The following is a 23,929-nucleotide window of genomic DNA, read 5'->3' as shown; positions in this document are numbered from 1 at the left end:
CACTTACCCACACCCTGCACCAGTGCAGAGGCACACATCTCGGTGGGACCTAGATCTAGAGCATGCTCGGATTCACATGCAGACACATGTCTGCAGCAGGAACAGGCAGGTTTATCCGAGCTCCTCGGCACTTGGAGGACTGCTGGGGATGATGCATCTGTGAGGTCCGAATCAGATGTTAAGCCTTTGGATTTGGCCTACCAACTCATCGTGGAGAGTCAGCAGAAGGTCGGTGAACACCATGCAGTCCTCAACAAAAACGGAATTACCTGGAAAAACTCAGCAGGTCTGGCAGCATCGGTGGAGAAGAAATCAGTTAACGTTTCGAGTCTTCATGACCCTTCGGTAGAACTACAGTTCTACCGAAGGGTCATGAAGACTCGAAACGTTAACTGATTTCTTCTCCACCGATGCTGCCAGACCTGCTGAGTTTTTCCAGGTAATTCTGTTTTTGTTTTGGATTTCCAGCATCCGCAGTAGCTTTTAGCATCATGCAGTCCTCAATAGAGTGGCACACGAGTCGGAGGAATGCATCCACCTGCTCTCTGATGAAGTGGTGCCCATATGTGCGTGTGTGGAGGTCTCCATGGGAAGGATGGCGAATGCCATAGAGACCCTGGTCTAGCAGAATGCAGAGATGCACATAGACCTGCAGTCCATTGCAGTAGCCATGGGTGAGTTTCTGCAGTGGCAACGCGAGAGGGAAACTGTGTACCTCGATGTCCCTCAAGGTGCTCCTCCCCCTCAAGGAGTCAGGCCGGGGCCCTCAGGCACCCGAAGGGAGGAGGAGCGGCAGCTGGACGCCCCTGGGTCATCCACTCTAGAATCTGAGGCTGTCCTCTTCCTCCAAGTCACCTTTGCCTGCGACCCTCTCAACCTCATCCCCTGTCACCACAGAGGGAGCATCCGGCCCACAGGATAACAGCCAAAGCAAGCTGGGACCCTCAAGTCCTCGGCTCTGCAGAGGATGCACGCCAAAATTGTTAGAGGCAACAGTGCCAACCATTGCACAGGCTGTCTCCACCCCTGCTGCAGATGTCAGAGCAGCACCTAGAAGAAGTGGTAGGCCTAGAAATGTTAAGAAATTCTGATCACAAGTGGATGCACGGGTGAACACATTTTGTCACTTTGTAATCTGAAAATATATTCAGTTTCACTGTATAATATGTAATGTCTTTCAGCTTCATTTACAGGCTTTGCGAGCCCTCTCCCTGCAACACCACCACCACCACCCCTCCCACTAGCAGTTCAGCTGCACACAGCTGGACCACGGGTGATTCTGGAGGATGAAGCATATGTGTGGCAGGGTCTTTCAGAGCCTTGAGCAAGCACTGTCCCATGCACATGGAGCCTTCCTCCATCATACTCATCTCATTGTCCCAAGCATTTTCAATGCTGCCTGCTGGGGCTTTCTTTCAGTTGTCCATCTGAGCTGACCTGCATCTCCACCCACCCACTGATCACACTCCCATGCAGCACCTGTGCCTGTCCAACACAAGGCTCCGCACACTTTCGTTTTGAGAAAAATGGTAGTCGTCACATTTTCTGATCAGCTCCCCCATCTTTTCCCTTCCTCTACTCACCCATGTCCTTTTCCCCATCACTATTGACCCCAGTGGCATTACATTCCACCTCCCCACCATCACCTGTCAACCCGAACCCTTTTCTTTCCAGGATGTCCAGGTGAACATGCATGTTCCCTACCTTACTGAGAATCCCAACCCCATCCACATTGTCCTCCCTGACCTCCTCCTTCCCACCCTCAGGGTCCGTGTTTGCCTCCGAGTCCTCACCAACCACCCTTGCTATCCCTTCTACCTTTTACTGTCACATCCTCACCCTCCCACCCTTCCGCTCACTCTGCCCCTCTCATACTCACCATTCCCTCCTACCATGCCCCACCCTCAGTTCACTTTCCAGGAGGCAGTCATTGACTCCACAGACATCTCCTTTGCACGTTCACCTGGACATCCCACCCCTGATGCCCTACTCCATGCTTGCTCCCTTCTCCACGCTTGCATCCCCCCAAGACTTGTTCCCCTCTCCAAACTCCTCCCTGTACACCTTCCTCCTTACTTGCTGCATTCTTCCCTATTACACCCTCCTTCCACTGTACTCCACCCCCCCCACAACCTCCCCCTCCCGCCACCTCCCCCCCTCTCCCCCCCCCCCCCCCGAATCCCAAACTCACCCCCGACACCTCCCTCCCCCTCCCCCTCTTCCAACCTCAACCCCCCCGGACACCTTTATTTCCCCCACCCGCCAACCTCACTGCTGCCCACCCCCCGGTACACCTTCCTCTCCCACTTGCAACTGGACCACCTTCTCTCCCCGCAACCTCCCCACCCACCCCTTGCCGATCATCCCTGGCAGCCCATGGCTACGACCTTGATGTTCCGAAGCAGACCCCAAGACATCAACAGAGACCTTCCAATTCCGTGAGCTGCTTTGCAGCAGTGCCATGTCTGTGAGAATCCACTCAACATGCGCTACACGTGTTCCTCCAGAGTCCGGTAGTTGTAGGGCTCCAGCATCTTCTGCTTCTTGTATGTCTGCGATCAGAGCAAGGCCTTAACAGTATACCTCGACTTCTGCACATCACACTTGTCCAGATGTGTTCTGGGCCAGCGTGTTTTCCTGCCGGTGTAACGGAAAATCTGGCAAGGGGGATACGATTCTGGTCGGGCCTTACTTTGCACCCAATTAGCGAGATACAAGCTAGGTTCATGCTGGCCTCCAGCGGGATTGGAGTTCCGCCATTGCAGACACCATCGGATGATCCTGCTGTGCTTTTACACTGGTGTGAAATCAATTTTTGGTCTTCTCGCCACACTGTTCTCCTCCTGCCCGCCATGACACCTGACGCCAACAGGGCTGGAAAATTCCATCCTATGTGTTAGTGATCCTACCGATATCAGGCAAACACTTAAAGGCCCAGTTCTGTGGCCTGTACAGTGTAGCAAAGAAGCTTGGGGAAGTAAACTATCTAATTGAGACCCCAGATCAGGAAAAAGCAAAGGCTGTGGCATGTCATGATAAAGCAATATCACAGCCGAGAAGGGGACAAGCAGGTAACGATCTGTCCCATTGCCACCTACTTAAATGATGAGGATAGCAGTGAGAATGAATGGGAGGGAGACGTGGGTGAGGCCCACATTGAACCCCCTACTACCCGGCTAACCAACACAGAGGTACGAGTGAACTTCAACTCCTTGTTCACCCACCTAAGTGAAGAACAGCAAGCAGACTTAACAAGGATGCTCACTGCATTTAAAGGTTTATGCAGAGACAAGCCGGGCTGCATCGCACTAGCTCTACATGATGTGGATGTGGGAGTGGCCCCTCCCATGAGGCAACATCCCTATTGTCTAGACCCAGAAAAGCTTCGGGAGGAGATTAACAACATGCTGAGCACCAACTAATAGAGCCTCGAAGCAGTAGCTGGAGCTTCCCATTTGCGCTCGTACACAAGCCAGACGGCTCCACAAGGTTCTGCATTGACTACCGAAAAGTTAATGCAGTGACCAAAGCCAACTCCTAACCAATACCCCACCTGGAAGACTGCATAGATAGGGTAGGTAAAACAGCCTACATTACAACGTTAGATTTACTCAAAGGATACTGGCAGGCTCCCTTGGCTGCCTGCGTGAAGGAAATGGCCACTTTTGTAACTCCGGATGGGTTATACCAGTCTCGAGTCATGCCATTTGGACTCCGAAATGCCCCAGCCACCTTTCAAAGGCTGTTGAACCAGGTAGTGGCGGGCTTATCCAATTGCTTAGTGTACCTAGACAACCTCCTAGTATACAGCGACACCTGGGAAACTCATTTAGAGCAACTGGAAGCCCTCTTCCAAAAAATGCAGTCAGCTGACCTAGTGGTCAAGCTCACTAAGAGCAAGTTTGCTAAGGCTCAGGTGGCCTATCTAGGATAAGTAGTGGGTCAAGGACAAAGTACTGCCCAGAGCTGCGAAGGTACAAGCAGTGGTGCAGTTCCCCATTCCCGCAGAGAAACAGGAAATCATGAGGTTCTTGAGGATGTGTGGGTTCTACTGAATGTTTGTCCCAAACTTCTGCACAGTAGCCAGCCCACTGGCAGGCCTACAGAAGAAAGCAAAGTTAGTATGGACTGTGAAATGCCAGACAGATTTAGAAAAGCTGAAAGCTGTTTTAATAGGCGAGCCTGTGCTTGCAGCTCCGGACTTTAACCAAGCATTTAAAGTAGCCATCAATGCGAATGATATGGGGGTATGGGCTGTACTCCTCCAGGAAGACGAATCAGGGATTCGGGTACTTCTCCGGAAAACTAAATAAGCATCAGAAACGGCACTCCACAGTGGAGAAGGAAACTCTCGGTTTATTACTGGCACTTTGAGATATATGTCTGAAATGTACACAGAGAGACCAAAGTCTATACTGACCACAACCCTTTAACCTTTATGGAAAAGTTTAAGACACAGAATGCCAGGTTATTCCATTGGAGTTTGTTTCTTCAACCGTACCACCTAAAAATCACCCACATTGCCGGGAAATCAAATGTGATTGCAGACACCCTGTCCAGGACTTAGAGACCCAGTTAGAACTGAAGAGATAATATTAACCAAGGCTAGAAGATTGAATGTGTGTGTGTGTTTGTTGTTTTATTTTTTTCTTCTTCCCCTTGTAATGAAATGAGAATGAATCTCATTTCATTCGTGGTGCAGGGGATGTGTCATGAAAAGCTGATTACATTAATTACTTTTGGACATATTGAACTTTTTAAGAAAGACTTGTGTGTTTTTAAAGAAATACAAGCAAGGACACTGAGCAAAAGATGGCTGATAATGTTGAAAGGGTTGAAAGCGTTAGTTAAATGTCTTAGGTAAGAATTAACATACGAATTAGAAGGCATACTCAGCAGATGCACTTTAGACAGGACAAACAAGTTACTAGAACAAAGGCCCCTCTCCTAATATTACTCAGTTCTGTTGAAGGGTCATGAGGACTCGAAACGTCAACTCTTTTCTTCTCCGCCAATGTTGCCAGACCTGCTGAGTTTTTCCAGGTAATTCTGTTTTTGTTTTGCACAATCATTAAGATGTGGAAGGTCATGCATATGTGAGAACAAGGCCTGATAAATGCAAAAACAGAAAATAAGTAACTAAGGCCGGAGACATCTACTAAGCATGTGATTATAAATTGATAAGAATAGAATTGTGTAGCCACAAGGCTACGTGACTAAATGTGCATATAAGAATGAGTTTTGTATGTGTTAACAGAATACTGTTTTAGGCTGGCTAAGGCAGACTCTTCCTGCATACTCTTGTTCCTGAGTCTCCTGGTGTTTATTGAGTAGCCCCATAACAATGTAAAGTGACCACTTTCTGGAAAATTCCAATGTGGATTATACTGACAGACCTGTCCTGAGAGAGCATGGAATGTCACACCTGAAAAGGTGTCAAGGCCTTCTTCAAGCAGAGACACTTGAAATGGAGATTAGAAAGATGCGAAAGATTGAATTTTAATCTCCTGTGGTTGTGGAGACAAAGTCTGATTACCACGCCTCAGCAGTCTTCTAAAATCCACCTCCTGTTGATTTATATCTCAGAATATGTAAAATGGTCAGAGACGAAAGAAAACAGACTCTGGGCGCGAGACATGGATTTTTTTCCCTTACAGGAATATACAGGGAAAAATGGGTTAAGAAGCTAGCTGCAGAGCAGTGCAGTGTGTGCTATGTGTGTGGCAGCAAGAAGACGACCAACTAGTCACCCCTGTAGTTCCAGGCGAAGTGTCTGTGTCGCTCTGTGTGTCGCTGCTGCTGCTGCTGCTGCTGCTGGAGGGAAGCCACAATCGGAAAGGAAATAGGACAGCTTCTTCAGCTATCCTGCAGAACCAGGTGTCTCCAAACCAACTGCCAAAGTCAGCTCGACCAAAATCACCCAACTTAATGGCCACAATGTTTCGCCATCTGTGCCTCACGGATAAGCCAAGGACTGATTCATATTGGACTCTTCTCATTTCTGATCTGTGTGTGTATATATGTTGCGTTTTTATTATTTTTCTCGGGTTTTTAGTAACTAATAAACTTACTCTTTCTTTGACTCAAGGAAGCCTGGTACAATTGAGCGGGTTGAATAAAGAAGGGGAACCACCTCATTCCTCCTCACCTGGGAGCATAAGAAAATTGAGATCCCGTTCGGGACATTAACAAATTGGGGGACCTCACCTGGATACTGATTATAACTCACTGAAAAACAAACACATCACTTGTTGCAATGCATGTGTTTATAAGTGACTGATCAATTGTTTGTCAAATTCCTCAGAATGCTAAATTAGGAAGAATAATAGAGAGGATGCAGAGGATCTCCAAACGGTCTTAGGTAGGTATTCAACTTGAGAAAATGAAATTTAATACTATTAGATATACATTTTGTGCATATCCATCATAAGCATACGATGAATGGAGTGCGAGAATATGCACCTGGAAAAGTGAAATGTAAAACTACAGAGGTTATTTAGAGACTTTCCAGTCAGACTACATTTAGAGCACTGTTTTCAATTTTGCTCATCATGTTACAAATAAATATATGCTTGCGCTGGAAATGTTACAGAGAAGAACAACAAAAATAATCCTACGTACAAAGGGGAAAAGCTATGGAGAAAGATTAGCAAAGCTTTAACTTGCTTCAGGTGGAACCTCATTGAAACACATCTATAATAGTAAATAGTACAGATAAGGTAAATCTAGATTATTATTATTTCAAAGTAACCCATGAAAATAGGACCGCGATAACAATGAAAATAATGAAAAGTCCATTTAAAACGTGCATTGAATCTCCAATGGCCTTGCTTATTGTTAATCAGAGAAAACAATATGGGGTAGATTTTCATCTTTGCCTTTTATAGAACCTGCTTGATTATTATTCCAATGATTTAAGACCTGGGCATTGAAGATGAAAATCTACCTCTGTCTTTTAGTTTTGGTTATTGTAACAGGTAGAGGTATCAGAAATCTCTACTTTTTTGCATAAGTATGAATAATAGTCAATTCTATTTCATTCACATACAATGGAAATATTCAGGCTATGCATACCAAGAATATCCAGAGTTTGTATACCATCATCTGGGTAATTTGTTGTAACCGTAGCTGATGGTAATGCTGAGCAAGCCAGATCTCAGATTGAGATCCGCCTCAGCTGATTGTAATCTGATTTTTTTGTATTGTAGAAATGAGAAGAGACAGCTACTGAACTCGTAGGCACCAAACTTCAGTGATAACTTTTAAAATTCAAAGGATTAAAAAATGTTTACTAAAAGAAAAGGTAAAACTTCAACACACAAGACAAAAGATACACAGTCAGAAAATATCTTACATAATAACCTACAAAAATGTTTCACCAAAGGTACACAATGAGACTATCTTTTTGGCAACAGCCGTTATAGATTATTAACTGTAAAATCCAGGAAATATTACCCAAATTAAGAAATTGTCTTTTACTGCAACCAGAAGTACAGTCCACAACTCCCTAGAACCAAAACCTGCTGATGTGGTTTTCTAAAGGCAGATTCAAAACAAATTTTTTCACCAGATAAATATTCTCCTGGCCTAAGACTGAGTTGCTTTCTTCAATTAAAAATCTTTCACAGCCAAAACAGAAGAGCTGGCCTTCAGTGAGATATTCCCCACAGCAACTCCCTCCAGCTGAAAATCTGTTCTCATAAATACTTTTTTCCCTTTCATCTTTGTTCTCCATTGTCTTCACAAATCCCTTTAAACTTAGGTGCCCCAAAAAGTAAAACCTTTTATGCTCCTTTGTTACCTCTATTTTGGATCAATAATATTTAAAATGTCTGCCCCTGTTTACTCTCAAATCTCCGGTAAGATGCAAATGTTCCCTTGTACCTTTGAACCTCTTTTGAAATGCAATAGCTACACATCAATTTCAACACTTAACCCCAAATATAAATTTCAAATCTATTCTGTTTACTTTAAATTAAAATCCACCTTAAGGCCTGATTAAAAATGCAAAGAGATAACACCTTTACTCTTTCATCCCTTAGACTCTGCAATTTGACTCCAAAAACCTTTGATTAACCCTGGACACACACAGACACAACTTCCCTTACCTACACAGAATATATACATAAACATATTAAAAATAAAAATATATGCACATCATCACAAAACATTGTGGTGAACTGTGGCTACAAATCATGTCAGTCAGTGGTGAATAACCAGAACAGTTTCCAGATATGGAGGCTGGTTGCAAAATAAGCAGGACCCCTCCTGATGAATAAGCAATCACAGACTGAAGAGGCGGGTTGTTTGGGGGGTTGGCGGGCGGGGGCTAGGTTGAGGATGGTGCCCTAAATCATTCAAAACCTCCATAAACCTACTTTACAGCACCTTATGACATGGCGAGCAAGGACCCTCAGTCAATCAGTCTTACCACAAAAAAAATCTTTAATGGTGGACCTGCTGATGGATGAAAGGTTGCAGCAGGGCCTTTTCCTGAATTTTGCAGGCTCATCTGATGTTCTAAACAAGGCAAAGACAGTGCGGGGCCTGCTGTGCAATAGTCTTCCCACTCTAAAAAACACCACACCTTCTACAAAAGGCAAATTTCCCCAAGTCGTTTGGCGACCAACTGTGGTGATGGGGACAAAATCATGATATCTGGGAACTTATAGTCACAACCTATAAAAGCAGCAGTTACCAATTAACTACTCTTAGTCAAGGCAGAAGGGCAGTTTGGTGTTTGTAGCTGTGTCAGAGCAGCCCTCTTCAGGATTAGCTCTGCTCAGCCCACTAGAAGCAAGGGCTACAAAGATACCCTAGAAATAGCCTGCCTTACTCCAAATCTGGCTGGAAAATTGCATCCAGTAAGATCCACTATCAGCCATCAAAAGTCACAAAATCAAACAATCAAGATAGGATCTTGGAATATCAGGTTGCTAATAGATAACCGCCTCATAACAACCTGAGAGAGCAACAGTGAAAGTAATCTGCAAGTTCTGACACCTAGACATTGACATGGTTAACCTTAGCGAGACCCGTAGAGCAGATGAGGGACAAATCAAGGAGGTCTTTATACTTTCTTCTACAAAGGGAAATCATGAGAAGAACACAGAATTCATGGAGTCAGTTATGCCATCAGAAACAAACTCATGAAGAAACAAACTCAGCGAACACTTGTTGGGATCAGTTAGCATTTTATGACACTCAATCCTAAACTCAAAGATGATCAATCTGCCACCTTCATCGGAGCTTATGTAACTACCTCGGACTTCTTGGATGGAGTGAAATAAACCATCTATTCTAACATAATTTCAACTCTGGCAGCTATACCTTCACAGGCAAAGATCATACTTCTTGGTGATTTCAATGCTAGTGAGGGAGACAACCATTTTCTTTAGCGGAACATCTTTGGAAAGCATGGAGTTGGAAAGTGCAATTCCAATAGTGTATACCTCCTTACCCTGTGTGCTGATCATGATTTTTTTTCACTAATGCCCTTTTCCATCAAAAAAGTTTCAAGACATCCTGGCAGCATCCAAGATTGAAGCACTGGCACTGAATAGATTATATGGTAGTCAGGACCAGAGATTGAGAAGCTGTGCACATTACATGTGCTATGGTTACAGCTGATGAATGCTGGACAGACCACCAACTCATTTGCTCAGTATAGGCACTTGATGCAGCCCCCTAAAAGACTTGACAGCTGTGACAGTTCAGAGAAAGTTTGGGGTTAATAACCTGTCAGACAACAAGCTCTAGGAATTTCAAGAACAAATCAGTCAGAAACTACAGGAATGAATGATCACACCATCAAGCAACATCCAAGATGATTGGTATTATTGACATCCATCATCACTCATACATGCCAAGAAATCCTTGGACACAAAGGGGTGAACAGAGCTATGTCTTGAAGTTATTAATGTATATAATCTTATTGGAATTTCTTTTTTAAATAGAGGTTTAGTCTGCGGGTGTGTCTGTCTGTGTCTTAGTTGATTAAAGCCAGATAGTTTGGGTGGCTTGATGTATAGTAGGTTTGAGATGTAAACAGAGTTAAAGGTACATTTGCATTATGTGTTTGAATGGAGCATTCAAGAGTGGGAGTGAAATCTTGAACCTAGCTAGGAGACACCAAGCAATGTTTATATCACTAATAAAATTGGTACTATGAAAGGGGTTTAATTGTTAGAAGAGGTGGAGTTCAAAGGGCCTGGTGATACAATGAGAATTTGCATTCAAAAGGCAGGCTGGGAATAGCCTGAGAGGAGTTTGTGTGTGAAAGGCAGAGGCATGTAAGATCAAAGCCTGTAAGCCTACAAGTGTCTGCAAAGGAACAAAACTGAAAGGAACCTAATTTTGAATTTGTAAGGTGAAAAGTCTTTGCCTGGTGTCTGCTTAAAGCCTATGGGTTGTTGTTGCCTTAATGGAAATTAATTTGGGAATTTGTTAAAAAGTCATGATAGTAATAATTTGTAGCCATGTGTATGTGTTTAATACCTTGTTGTAAATTAATAAGTATCTCATTTAGTTTGACATAAAAACCTCTTGAGAACTGGTGGTTGTATTCCTGATTTTAGAGCTGCAACTCAAAACATACCAAATGGAAATATAGGTTGTGACAGTTGTTTAAAGTTTCCCTCTGTGGTTTTAAATAATTCAGCCTTTAAAAACTGCTGTGTCATAACAATTGGGGGCTCTTGGCAGGATAAAATTTATAATTCCTTGATTGGTTTGGAATTGGTGAATCTTAAGGTTATGAGTGCGAGAAGCGCTTTGAATTCAGGAGTTGGTGAGGTATTTTAGAAGTTGTGAAACTGCAAGATGACTTTGGCAATTGCTAAAACCTGTCTGGGAATAGAAGATATAACTCTGATTGGGTTGGAAAAAATAACCAAAAGTAAGTTAACAGAGTTGGCAGATAAGTTAAAATTGGGGTTACCTGAGGGTGCTAGGAAATCATATATAATTAAAAGTATAGCACAGCATCTACAGTTGGAAGTGAAACCTGACACTAGTGAGTCACAGCTGGAGGTAGTGAGACTTCAGTTACAAACAAAGATGCTTGAATTTGAACAAGCAAAGGAACTTGAATTAGAAGCAAAGGACAGAGAAAAGCAGGAGAGAGAAAGAAAACAGGAAAGGGAATTAGAAATTGTGAAGATAGAGAAGGAGGAAAGAGAAAAAGAGAGGGAGAGAATTCCAACTGAAAATGTTGGCAGTTAAAAAAGAGACGCCAAGAGATGAGGAAAGACTTATCTCCAGAGTAGAATCCAGTGGGAAGATGTTTAAATTTGTACGGGCTCTTCCAAAGTTTGAACAAAAAGATATTGAAGAATTCTTTATTTCATTTGAGAAGCTAGCTAAACAGATGAAATGGCCACAGGAAAACTGGATGTTATTATTACAGTCTAAGTTAGTGGGTAGAACGCATGAGGTATATGCTTCACTATCAAAAGAAATTTCGGTGAATGATGTTGTGGTAAAAAAGGCTATTTTGAGTGCCTATGAGTTGGTTCCTGAAGCACACAGGCAGAAATTTAGAATATGAGAAAACTTATATTGAGTTTTAAAGAATAAAACAAAGTAATTTTGACCAAGACAACGTATACAGCTCTTAGGACAGTAATTCTTTTGGGAGAATTTTAAAGATTCAATCCCTTCAGTGGTGAGAACTCATGCGGAGGAACAGAGAGTTGATTCTGTAAGACAAGTAGCAGAGATGGCTGATGATTATCAGTTAGTTCATAGAGCTAAACCTTTTTTCCATCACCCTTTCAAATTGGAAAAGGATAGAAAGTGGGAAGGTGAAAGGAAGGTTGTAGTCAGGGAAGAGGAGTAGCTGGGAATTCCCAGGAAGTTTTTTCTCATAATAAGAATGAAGGTACTGAAGGTAGAAGTGACATTCGAAAGTTGAGGTGTTTTCATTGTAATAAAACAGGGCACATGAAGTTAGTGTGTTGGAAATTGCAGGAAAAATCTGTTGGAATTATTGGGGTACAGAAAAGTTCTGGAAGTAAAAGTACTGGGTTCTGAGGTTCAGGCACAGGAGACACCAGTGGTTTGTGTACAGGTGAACAGGGAGAATCAGTGATAGGTGAAGAAGTAGGAATGTGTTCACAGTTTACTCAAGAGAATTCTGAGGAGCAGGTTGCAGAAATGTTTAACAATTTTGTGTGTGAAGCAAAAGTCTTTCCATGTATACAGGGTGGAGTAGGTAAAGATGTTAAAATTTTATGAGACACAGGGGCTAGTCAATCCTTAATATTGTGGGATACTGATATTTGTTGTTTAAAAGGAGCATTGCAGGAGCAGGTGATAATAAGTGGGGTTTATGGAGATGCTAAATCTATTCCATTGTGGAAGGTAAATTTAAAGAGGAAATGGAGGACAGGTGAAGTTATAGTTGGAGTGGTGGAAAAACTGCCCAATTGCAGGGGTTCAATTTATTCTGGGTAATGATATCGCTGGACCGCAAATGTGGGTGATGCCTATGGTAATTTAGCAGCCTGTAGAAGTGTTTTCAACAGAGGTGTTACAGAAGGAACATCTTGGATTGTTTCCTGATTGTGTGATAACGCGATCAAAGGCTCATAAGGAAGAACAAGAAAAATAAGAAAGGCAGGTAGTTCAAAGGCACAAAGAAGGTGTTGAAATCCAATTAGCTGACATTGTGTTTGATAACATTGTTCAGGAGGAAAGAATACAGGGCAGTTCAGCTAAAGTGTTTAACTCAAGGAGATTAGTGGAGTTACAGAAAAATGATTTGCAATTGAAGCAGTTATATCAGAAAGCTTATTCAGAAACTGAAGCAAAAATGTATTCCAGTATGTTATTACCTTCAGGAAGATATTTTAATGAGAAAGTGGAGGTCGGATCATGTCTCAGCAAATGAAAGCTGGAGGGAGGTGCATCAGATTGTTATCCCATTAGGGTATAGAAATGAGATTCTGAGAATTGCTCATGAAATTCCAATGGGGGGACATTTAGGAATTAAGAAAACACAGGAAAAGATACAGAGGTTTTTTCTTTGGCCAGGATTGCATAGGGATGTAGTCAAATTCTGTAGAACCTGCCATACATGTCAAGTAACAGGAAAATCACAAGCAGTGATTAAGCTGGTGCCTTTCATCCCAATACCAGCATTTGAAGAACCTTTTACCAGGGATATGATTGATTGTGTAGGACCCCTCCTTGAGACTAAAAGTGGAAATCAGTATTTACTGACAATAATTGATGTGTCTACCAGGTTTCCTGAAGTGATACCTTTAAGAAATATTACAACTAAGAAGATTGTAAAGGAGTTAAATAATTTTTTTACAAGATATAGTTTACCTAAAGAAACACAATCAGATCATGGATCAAATTTCATGTCACAGCTGCTTAAATAAGTACTGAACACCTTGTGGATAAAACAGTTCAAGCCAACAGCTTATCATCTGGAGTCACAAGGAGCTTTGGAAGGATGGCATCAAACTTTAAAAACTATGATGAGAGCATACAGTCAGGATTATCCACAGGATTGGGATACAGGAATTCCATTTTTGTTATTTGCTATTAGAGATGCTCCAAATGCATTGACTGGTTTTAGCCCTTTTGAACTAGTTTATGGTCATAAGGTAAGGGGACCACTGAAATTGATCCATGAGAAATTGTGGATCAAAATTCAGAAACTATTCTCATGGATTATATCAAATTTCAGGGAAAGATTGAACAAAGCATGGGAGTTATCTTAGGAACATTTACAGATATCACTGCAAGTGATGAAAGTGAAGGCAAATAAGAAAGCTAAAACTCGCAGCTTTGTTTCTGGAGAGAACATATTAGTTTTGTTACCAGTACTAGGTGATTTGTTAAATGCAAGATTTAGTGGTCCTTACAGGATTGAAAAGAAATTGACTGAAGTAAATTATTTAATAAATAGTCCAGATAGAAGAAACAAGCAGAGGGTGTCATGTAAATATTCTTAAAAAGTACTTTGACAGGGGAGAGGAACAAAAAGTATTAGTGATGGTGGATGATGAGAAAGAGGTAGAAGTGCAGGACTCAGAAATTGATTTTCCTCGAATCAAATTGGATAATGAGGGGGTGCTTGAAAATTTAAATGAAATATTGAGTTACCTTCCAAGCAAGTGTCAAAGTGAGTTGGAAAAGCTATTACAATCACACAAACCTATTTGTGGAAATAAATTGGGAAAGACACATTTAGCTATACTTGATGTATATATAGAAATTTCATCTTCAATAAGGCAACGTCTTTATAGATTAACTCTGACAAAGTTATCACAAGTACAAAAAGAAATTGATTTCATGCTTCAAAATGATATCATTGAGTCTAGTTGCAGTAACTGAAGTTCGCCTATTGTACTGGCACTGAAACCGGATGGAACACAAAGACTGTGTGGGAACTATCAAAGAGTAAATGCGGTGACAAAAGCGGATTTATATCCTATACCGTGGTTGGAAGATTGCATTGAGAAAGTGGGACAATCGAAATTTATCACAAAGATTGACTTGCTAAAAGGATATTGACAGTTACCGTTGTTGGAGAGAGCAAAGCAGATATTAGCTTTTGTAACGCCAAGTGGACCATATCAGCTTAAAGTCATGCCATTTGGTATGAAGAATGCACCTGCAATATTTCAAAGACTGACAAACAAAGCAATTGCAGGTTTAAGCAATTGTGCGGTTTATATTGACCTAATTGTTTTCAGTCAGACGTGGGAGGAGCATTTACAGCACCTGAAAGAATTATTTACTTGACTAAACAAAGCTAATTTGGTGATGAAATTGGCTAAAAGTGAATTTGCAAAAGCACAGGCTACATATCTAGGCCATACCATTGGACATGGTAAGGTGGCTCTGAGGGATGTGAAAGTCAAGGCTAGCGTGGATTTCCTAGTGCCTACAACAAAACGAGAAGTTTTGAGATTTCTGGGCATGAATGAATTTTACCAGAAATTTGTAACAACTTTTAGCTGAGTGATTGTTCCATTGACTAAACTATTAAAAAAGAACAAGAAGTTTCAATGGACATTGGAGTGTCAGAAGTCATTTGATAGTTTGAAAGCTGTATTAACTATGACACCAGTATTGGCAGTACCCAATTATGCCAAGCAATTCAAGTTGGCCATTGACCGCAAGCGATAAAGGCATTGGGGCTGTACTGTTACAAGAAGATGACACTGGAATTGAAAAACAGATAGGGTATTTTTCACGGAAGCTGAATGTACAACAGAGAAGATATTCAATGATCGAAAAAGAGGCTTTGGGTTTGGTGTTTGCATTGCAGCATTTTGAAATTTATGTTGCAAACAATTCATCAGAAACAATTGTTTATACAGACCACAATCTTTTGAAGTTTTTGGACAAAATTTCGAGACAAAAGTGCAAAGCTTTTCAGGTGGCTTTTGGACAAATTTCGAGACAAACGTGCAAGGCTTTTAATCTACGGATTATACATGTTGCTGGTAGAGAGAATCTGTTCGCAGGTGCATATCAAGAGTTTGAAGCTTAAAGGAAAATTGGACATTTTTAAAACGCTGAACTGGAATGATTTCTGTTGATACCAAGGACTTGCGTATATATATTGTTATGTTAATGCATGCATCTGGTAAAGTAATAGTATATAATAAGTACAGGAGATGGTGTGAGATGGGTTATTAAAAACATGAAGCCGTCTTTTAGAATTATGATGGGTTCGATAGGAAGGGGGATGTCATGAAGCTATAAATGTATATAATGTTATCGGAAATTACTTTTTTAAAAATAGAGGTTTATTCTGTGGGTGTGTCTGTCTGTGTCTTAATTGGATCAAAGCCAGCTAGCCTGGGTGCTTTGATGTATAGTGGTTTTGAGATGTAAACAGAGGTAGAGGTACATTTGCATTTTGTTGAATAGAGCATTCAAGAGTGGGAATGAAATCTTGAACCTAGCTAGGAGACACCAAGCAATGTTTATATCACTAATAAAATTGATACTATGAAAGGGGTTTTATTGTTAGAAGAGGTGGAGTTCAAAGGGCCTGGTGATACAATGAGAATTTGCATTCAAAGGGCAAGCTGGGTATAACCTGAGAGAAGTTTGTGTGTGAAAGGCAGAGGCATGTAAGACCAAAGCCAGTAAGATTAAGCCTACAAGTGTCTGCAAAGAAACCAAATGGAAAGGAACCTAATTTTGAATTTGTAAGGTGGAAGTGCTTTGCCTGGTGCCTGCTGAAAGTCTATGGGTTGTTGTTGCCTAAATGGAAATTAATTTGGGAATTTGTTAAAAAGTTATGATAGTAGTAATTTGTAGCCATGTGTATGTGTTTAATACCTTGTTGTAAATTAATAACTGTCTCATTTAGTTTGATATAAAAACTCTCGAAAACTGATGGTCGTATTCCTGAATTTAGAGCAGCAACTCAAAACATACCAATTGAAAATATACCTTACGACAGTTGTTTAAAGTTTCCCTCTGTGATCTTAAAAAACTTAGCCTTTAAAAACTGCTGTGTCATAACAGCTAAAAGATGCCAAGACAGGTTTGATGAGAGTGATACAGAGCAAGTGATAGCTACTGCTACCCAGACGAAAAACAATGCATCTTCTGGCCCTGATAAAGTACTGAAACATTGACAACACATAGGGCAGAATTTTCGGCCTGTCAGGCGGGCGGTGCGGGAGCGGGCGCAGGCCTGCCCAGCATGAATCGCGTCTCCCGAGGTCAGCAGGAGTGGGCAGGCGGCGGCAGGACTGCAATGACCGCCGGGTCCAATAGCCACCCAGTGGCCTGTTTTAAAAAGCTGCTGCAGCCTTTCAAAGGCTGTGAATCATGGCCAGTGGAAGGGCTCCCCAGAGCGCTGCTGGTGTGCAGGCCAGGCAGGAGGGTAGAGCAGCGGGGCACTGCGCCCCTCACTTGTCTGATGATTGCCTTGCTGCCCTCGAGGAGGTGGCAGCACGGCGGGAGGTGCTTGTACCCCAGGATGGGAGGAGGGGGCCCCACCCCACATGACCAAACATGCCTGGGAGGAAGTGGCGGAGATCGTGAGCTCCCATGACGTGGTGCGACACACCTGGATCGAGTGCCACAAGTGATTCAACGACCTGTTGCGCTCGGGAAGGGTGAGTACCATGTTGACATTGGTCACTTAACCCAGCAGGTAGGCTTTCCCCCCTGGCGCCTCCCCAAATCTGAGTGTAGTGACTACATTGAATCATTGACAGCATGTGTCCTTCACTGGATGGGCCAGCAGATATTGCCCATGCTGAGGTCACCCTGAGAGGATGGTGAAGAGATGGGTTCTGCACCCACAGCATGTGGTACACTGAGACCCACATTACTGTTTTGGGGGCAACCTGGAGGAGCTACACCTAGGCGCAGTGTTGAAACTCCAGGCATGTCAAAGTCATGTGATGACAAAGGTGCTGACATGCTGGAAGGGGAGCTTCAAGGTGGTGTGGCACTGATCGATCTGCTGTCCTCTGCACAACAAGTGCTTGCGCCTCCTTGCTACGGAAGGTTAGACCGTGTGGTGCCTGATGTAGGCAGCATTTGGCCAAATGGGTAGGGGAGTGGGGGGTACAGGCCTAACATCTTTGTGTGAGTGTTCAGCAGCAGTGGAGTGAGGAGGCACTGGAGCCCTGCAATGTCCCACATTGGTTGGCGTGGGCTGTCCACGAAGAGAGTCCAGGTACAAGTAGCACTAATCAACGCTCTTCTCTCCTTTTCAGGAGAAGAATGCACATAATGCAGCTGAGCAGGTGAGGACTGGCGGAGGGCCAGCCCAGTTGGCGATTCTCAGCCGCTTCGAGCAGGAGGCCCTAGATTTAGAGAGGCGCCATGCGCCCAGGTCCAACGGCGTCGGTGAGGCTGGGGTGCCACGGGCAGGTATGTATGCCCAGTAGTGAGGTCACCATTGTTCTCCCATCAGCTATGGCACTGCTGAATGTTCAGTGATTGAAGTTTGCAGCAAGCTTGACCATTGCTTATGGAAGGATGAGCGCATATGATCCAGGGGGACACGGATGCACATTGACATTGTCTCCACATTAACTGATCTGATGCTCTTGTTCTTCCTTTCAGCCTCAGCGGTGCAGGGCCGGGAGGAGGAGCAGCAGGGGCCCCCTCTCACACCTGAGGGCCCTGACGTCTCGGACTCACCAGCATCACACCACCTCTGCCAGGCAGGCACCAGCGCAGGTACTAGCACCTTGGGAATTAGAACATCGGCTAGTGTCCCAGGGCACAGCGGTGAGGGCACTTCACAGTCGCTGGAGGAGCTGGCAGAGACAGAGAGTGCCCATGGCACCAGCAATCGGAGGACTGTAGGGGACCAGGCCCATGTTCAGTCAGTGCTTGATGATGTGCCTCTGCAATGATCCTCATGACCGTGCGCCATGCGTCCTCCATGGAGAGAGTGGCGACTCTCGATGGAGAGGCTCCTCCAGGAGACCAATCAGGGCTTCCTGGGGATGCACTCGGACCAGCAAGCCTTCACATCAGCATTGACCTCAGCTGGTCAGTGCCAGCGTGGGAGATGGTCTGGGCACCAAGCTTCCTAGCTCGGAGCCCATCCATCTACAGTGAGCAGGGAGTTCGAAGTAACCTTACATCGGCGCAGCAGCTACCTGTTGTCTCTGCGGGCTCCTCTCAGGGCCCTCTGGATGAGGGCGGCAGCTCCTCTGCCCCTCTGCCAGGTACTGTCGCATCCGATGAGGCTGTGACAACTGGGGAGCTACCAGCTGTGGAACTGGCAGCTCCCTCCCAGGTGGGGCCATCACAGGCTCCACGGGCCAGAGGATGACCACCAAGGTCATTGAGGCCAACAGGACAGCAGAGTGAGCAGGCTGTCTCAGATGCCACTCCCAGCCAGGGGCAGCACCAAGACGTAGCAGCCGAAAACTTAAACATAAGGAACCTTAGGCACACCATGGTGCTTTTGTGTTGGCCCGTAATGAGGTCTTTATGAGTTGGTGTGATTTTTAACACTTTTGTCATTTTGTTTTCTTAAGTTCCTTTGGTTGTAATTTGGTTAAATTCAGACATGTCAACATGGCTGAGGGTGCCTCTTTTCTTCTGCAGGTGGATGGTTTCCAATAATGTTATGAGTGATTTGTGGGACATTCAGCTTTATTAGCAAGGCCCTTAGTTCATGTTCCTTTTCAGGCAGATTTGGCACTTAGGTGTCGAGTATGGAGCCTGCAGCCCAGGCTTGTCCTGGAGATCTATATGTGGTGTGCTAGCTGAAGGTTTGTTAGATTAAAGCCTCCCGGGTGTCCCTGCCTCCCTGGAGTATGCCCGGGTCAGTGTCTAACCCCTCAGCGTTTCCCTGTGTGTGCTCATACTCGGACTCACTGCTGGACTCATCATGTGCAGTTGCAGCCACTGTGTCTACATCTTCATCATCCACAGCAATCCCCCCTTTCCAGCGCAAGATTGTGGAGAGCGCAACATGCAACCACTATCAGTGACACACAATCTGGGGGGTACTGGAGTGCGCTCCCTGAGTGTTCCAAGCATCGGAAGCGCATTTTGAGAAGACCGACAGCTCTCTCCACCATAGCTCTTGTGGAGATGTGGCTCCTATTATACTGCTGCTCAGCTTCTCTTGGATGGCGGAGAGTTCTTGGATGGCGGAGAGGCGTCATGAGCCACATTGTGAGGGGATAGCCCAGCAGCCATCCATCAAGCCGGGCTGGAGCACTGAAGAGCCCCGGTACCTGGGAGTGTCTGAGAATGTAGGCATCATAGGAGCTGATGGGTACCTTGCACAGACTTGTAGAATCCTGTGATCACACACTATCTGCACGTTCATGGAGTGGAAGCCCTTCCTGTTGACGAAGGCACCGGGCTCACCTGCTGGCGCCTTGATGGCCACATGTGTGCAGTCTATTGCACCCTGGACATGAGGGAAGCCAGCAATCGCGCAAAGCCTTTGGCTCGCTGTGTCTGGCTTGCCTGGTCCCAACGGTAGTGGATGAAGGTCAGTGCATGCCTGAACAGAGCATCTGTAACCTGCTTGACACAAGTGTGGACAGCCGATTGGGATACACCGCAAAGATCACCCAGCAAGTCCTGGAAGGAGCCAGAGGCATAGAAGTTGAGGGCAGGGGTGACCTTTAGAGCCACTGGCATGGTGTGTCCACCCACACAGTTCATGGAGATCTCAGGCCCAATTATCTGACAGATATAGTTGACTGCCTCCCTTGAGAAACAGAGCCTCCTTTGGCACTGCACCTCAGACATATTGAGGTAGCTGCTTCGCCGCCTGTATACCCTGGCAGCCCCTTCCACCTTGGACTACCTCTTGGCCCTGCAACCCTTGTGCCTGTGCCTGTCCTCCCAAATGTGGCTCCCCTGGAGGCTGAATGTGCACTCCTGGCCTCCTCCCCCTTCTAGCCTTCCCTTCCTCCTCAGAGGAGGTGCCTCCAGTGGAGAGTTCAGCTCCCATTCCCAGGCTTAGGGAAGGCTTCCTAAAACCTCCAGGCCCAAAAAAGGTTTCTCACTGCAGAGTGCTGACCTGAAGGTTGTGAGTCCAGACCAAGCTGCTGGTATGCATTTTGAAGTATTGCAGATCACACAGGCAAGTATCAGTAACTTTAAAAAGTCAATATTTGACAGAGCACACTCGCGACCCCATTGAGCCCTCTTATCCCGCCCGTGGATGAGGTTTATACAAATGTGTCCTACCCACCTGCCCATTGCGCCTGTGTGCCGACCGGAAGATTGCTTGGGCGCCGGAAAATTGCCATTGATTTGCGCCTCAAGGGCCTTAAGTGGCCCGTTAATTAATGGCGGGCGCACATCAGATATCATCGTGTGCTCGCCCAATGAAATATCGCGATGGCGCGCGGTGACATTGGGATGCTCACCCAACGTCAATGCGCGTCATTTTACCGCCCCTGCACGCCAACGGGAAAATTCTACCCATACTGATCTCTCAGGGAGGAATCGTCCCAGATTTTCATGAAGCGCAGTTGCATGTTTTACCTGCCGGCCGCAATGGTGGCTTTTCACGCCGTATCACCCCAAACCTGCTGCGTTAATTATGCATTCCCGGGAAGCATGCCATTTCCATGGCAGGCAGGCTCTCATTCGCCCACCGTGCCATCATCTTGCCACTTCATCATGCCGGGCGCCATATTTAAAGTCCAGTCGCACGTACACCTCTCAGTGCTTCCAGCCTACAACTGCTGGAAAGGAGACATGGCTCTGAAAGGCAAAAATACTGCAGACCCCAGGTTCAATGACGTGTCCGCCAAGCGCCTTTTGGACGCAGTGGAGGTGCGCCGTGATGTCCTCTACCCCCACCCTGGCCACAGGATGGGCAGCAACCTCATTAATCTGGCTTGGGAGGCAGTGGCAGCGGTGGTCAGCGCTAATGCCCTTTAGGAGAGGACAGCCACTTAGTGCTGCTACAGGATAACTGGTCTCATCTGTTCCGCCAAGGTAATTCACTCTTCTCATCACTCAACTCATACGCTCACAAACCCATCACACATCCACAGGGATCTCACACCTCAAGGGACAACACCACTAACTCTCTCACACACCCTCACATCTCCATCAGGCTCATATCCACTCGAGCTCGTGTCCTCATCCTATCCATGTCTCCGCTCACTGCACAAACATTCCATGCAGTGCCATGTGTCCTGCTCACACCCCATCTATTTTCATGCAAGAGAAGCCTGCTCACATCAGCAGGAAGAGATCCCAGACCAGGGCGGCAGTGGCCCACATTAGACCCCTCACTCACTTTGAGGAGTGTGCCATCGCACTGACTGGTAAGGACACAGACCATGCCTGCAGTGATGGTGAGGTCGGCGGTGAACACCCTCGTAAGGATTCTGTACCACATCATCCCTATCTCAACGCAAATGGGAGTGCTCTCATGCATTTGACTGTGCTGTCATGCACTACTTATCACTACTTTGGTTCACAGGGAGCTCTGCCAAGCGACCGACACCCTCAGCCAGCCATTCTCTCAGATCCATCCATGTCCTCACCTCCAGTCAAGAGGACACCTCCTCCATTTAAGAGCTGGAAATAAGCAGCTTGGAAGACCTGTCAACGCGCTTAACCACACCCTGCACCAGCACAGAGACACACACCTCAGTGAAACCTAGATCTAAAGCAGACTTGGGTTCACAATCTGGTGGTCACTGCATGGACACGTGCGCAGCAGCAGGAGGCAGTTTCGTGCGAGCTCCTCAGCCCTCGGAGGACTGCAGGGGATCAGGCATCTGTGAGGTCCGAGTCAGATGACGAGCCTGTGGATTTGGCCTTCCAACTCATCCTGGAATGTCAGCAGAAGGCATGTGAGAATCACGCAGAGATGTTGGAAGCCCTCAACAGAGTGGCATGTGAGTCGAAGGAGTGCATCCACCTGCTCTCTGATGAAGTGGTGCCACATGTGCATGTATGGAGGTCTCCATGGGGAGGATGGTGGACACCATGGAGACCCAAGTCCAGCAGAACGTAGAGACGTATGCAGACCTGCACTCCATAGTGGGAGCCATGGGTGAGTTCCTGCAGTGGCAATGCGAGAGAGAAACGGGGCATCTCGATGTCCCTTCAGGTGCCCCTTTCCCTCAAGTAGTCAGGCCGGGGCCCCCGGGCACCTGAAGGGAGGAGGACTGGCAGCTGGAAACCCCTGGGTCATCCACTCAGGAATCTCAGAGGCTGTCCTCTCCTTCTAAGTCTCTTTTGTCTGTGAACCCCTCAACCATGTCCTCTGTCACCGCAGCAGTAACAGATGGCCAACGAGTGATTCTGGAGGGAGAAGTGTGTGTGTGTGTCAGGGCCTTTCGGAACCTCGTGCAAGAACTCACCAACGCACATGAATCCTTCACGTATCATACTCAGCTCAATGTCCTGAGCATTTTGAAGACTGCCTGCTGAGGTTTGCTTTCAGTTGTCCATTTGAGTTGACCTGCATCTCCGCCCGCCTGATGATAACACTCCCATGCAGCACCTGATCTTGCTCAGCATGACTGCTATTTCACTTTCGATTTGGACAGCATATTCTGGATTCGGTTTGTCGTGTGCTCCTTGTCTTTTCCCCTTTCCCAGTCACCCATTTCCTTTCCCCCATCACAGTTAACCTTCCCCTGGCATCACCTTCCACCTCCCCTCCATGACCTACCAGCCACAACCCTTTTCCTTCAGTGATGTCCAGGCGTATGTGCACGTTCCCTTCCTTCCCAAAAATCCCACCCCCATCCACATTCACCTCCCCGACCTCCACCTTCCCACACCTAGTGTCCGTGTCTGCCTCCGAGTTCCCACCAACCACCGTCCCGTCTACGGCTACCGTCGAACCCTCACCCTCCCACCCTATCGCTTCGCTCTGCCCTCAGTCATTCTCACCATTCCCTCATTCCACACCCAACCTCAGTTCACTCCCCAGGAGGCAGTCATGGACCCAACAGACCCTCCCTTGCACATTCACCTGGACAGCCCCCTCTTCAGACCCCTACCACCTGGAACCCCTCCCTTCCGAAACCCCTTCCCCCCTCCGGACCCCTTCCCCATGGAACCCCTTCCCCTACCTTAGTTCTCCCACCATCCTGACTCCCTCAGACAACTTTACTACTTCCGCCACCCTTAGTCCTTCCCCCCTCCTGACTCCTTCCTCCAGCCTTACCTCTTCATGCAGCCTCACTTCTCCCTCCATACTTACTCCTTCCCCCTTGCTAACTCCTTCAGACACCCTCACTTCTTCCTCCAGCTTTATTCCTTCCCCTTCCTGACTCCTTCATCTACCCTTACTTCTTCCTCCCCTCTGGACGCCCTCCCCTCTCCGCACTCCTTCCTCCTGAACTCCCTCCCCTCTCTGCATTCCTTCCCCCCTCTATACTCCTTCCCTTACACCTTCCACCCCCCCTTATACCTACCTACCCAGTTACCCCTTCTCCCTGTTACCCGCTCCTGCTCCATACTCCCCTCC

General features: G+C 45.8%; 1 protein-coding gene across 1 annotated transcript in view; it reads right to left on the bottom strand.

The window, feature by feature from the left end:
- Nucleotides 1-2,489: 2,489 nt before the first annotated feature.
- The window catches only part of LOC144685075 (nuclear receptor-interacting protein 3-like), an 87,377-nt gene continuing 65,937 nt past the window's right edge, over nucleotides 2,490-23,929 (bottom strand). The window contains exons 7-8 of the mRNA XM_078549610.1: nucleotides 3,173-3,224; nucleotides 2,490-2,552 (exon numbers count right to left, since the gene is read on the bottom strand). Coding sequence (XP_078405736.1) covers nucleotides 2,490-2,552; nucleotides 3,173-3,224 — 115 coding nt within the window. The remainder of the gene's footprint in view (nucleotides 2,553-3,172; nucleotides 3,225-23,929) is intronic.

The sequence above is a fragment of the Cetorhinus maximus genome, chromosome 9 (assembly GCF_964194155.1).
Source record: "Cetorhinus maximus chromosome 9, sCetMax3.hap1.1, whole genome shotgun sequence".
Taxonomy (NCBI): domain Eukaryota; kingdom Metazoa; phylum Chordata; class Chondrichthyes; order Lamniformes; family Cetorhinidae; genus Cetorhinus; species Cetorhinus maximus.
The sequence above is the reverse complement of the archived record's forward strand: the minus strand, read 5'-3'. Positions and strand labels throughout refer to the sequence as shown.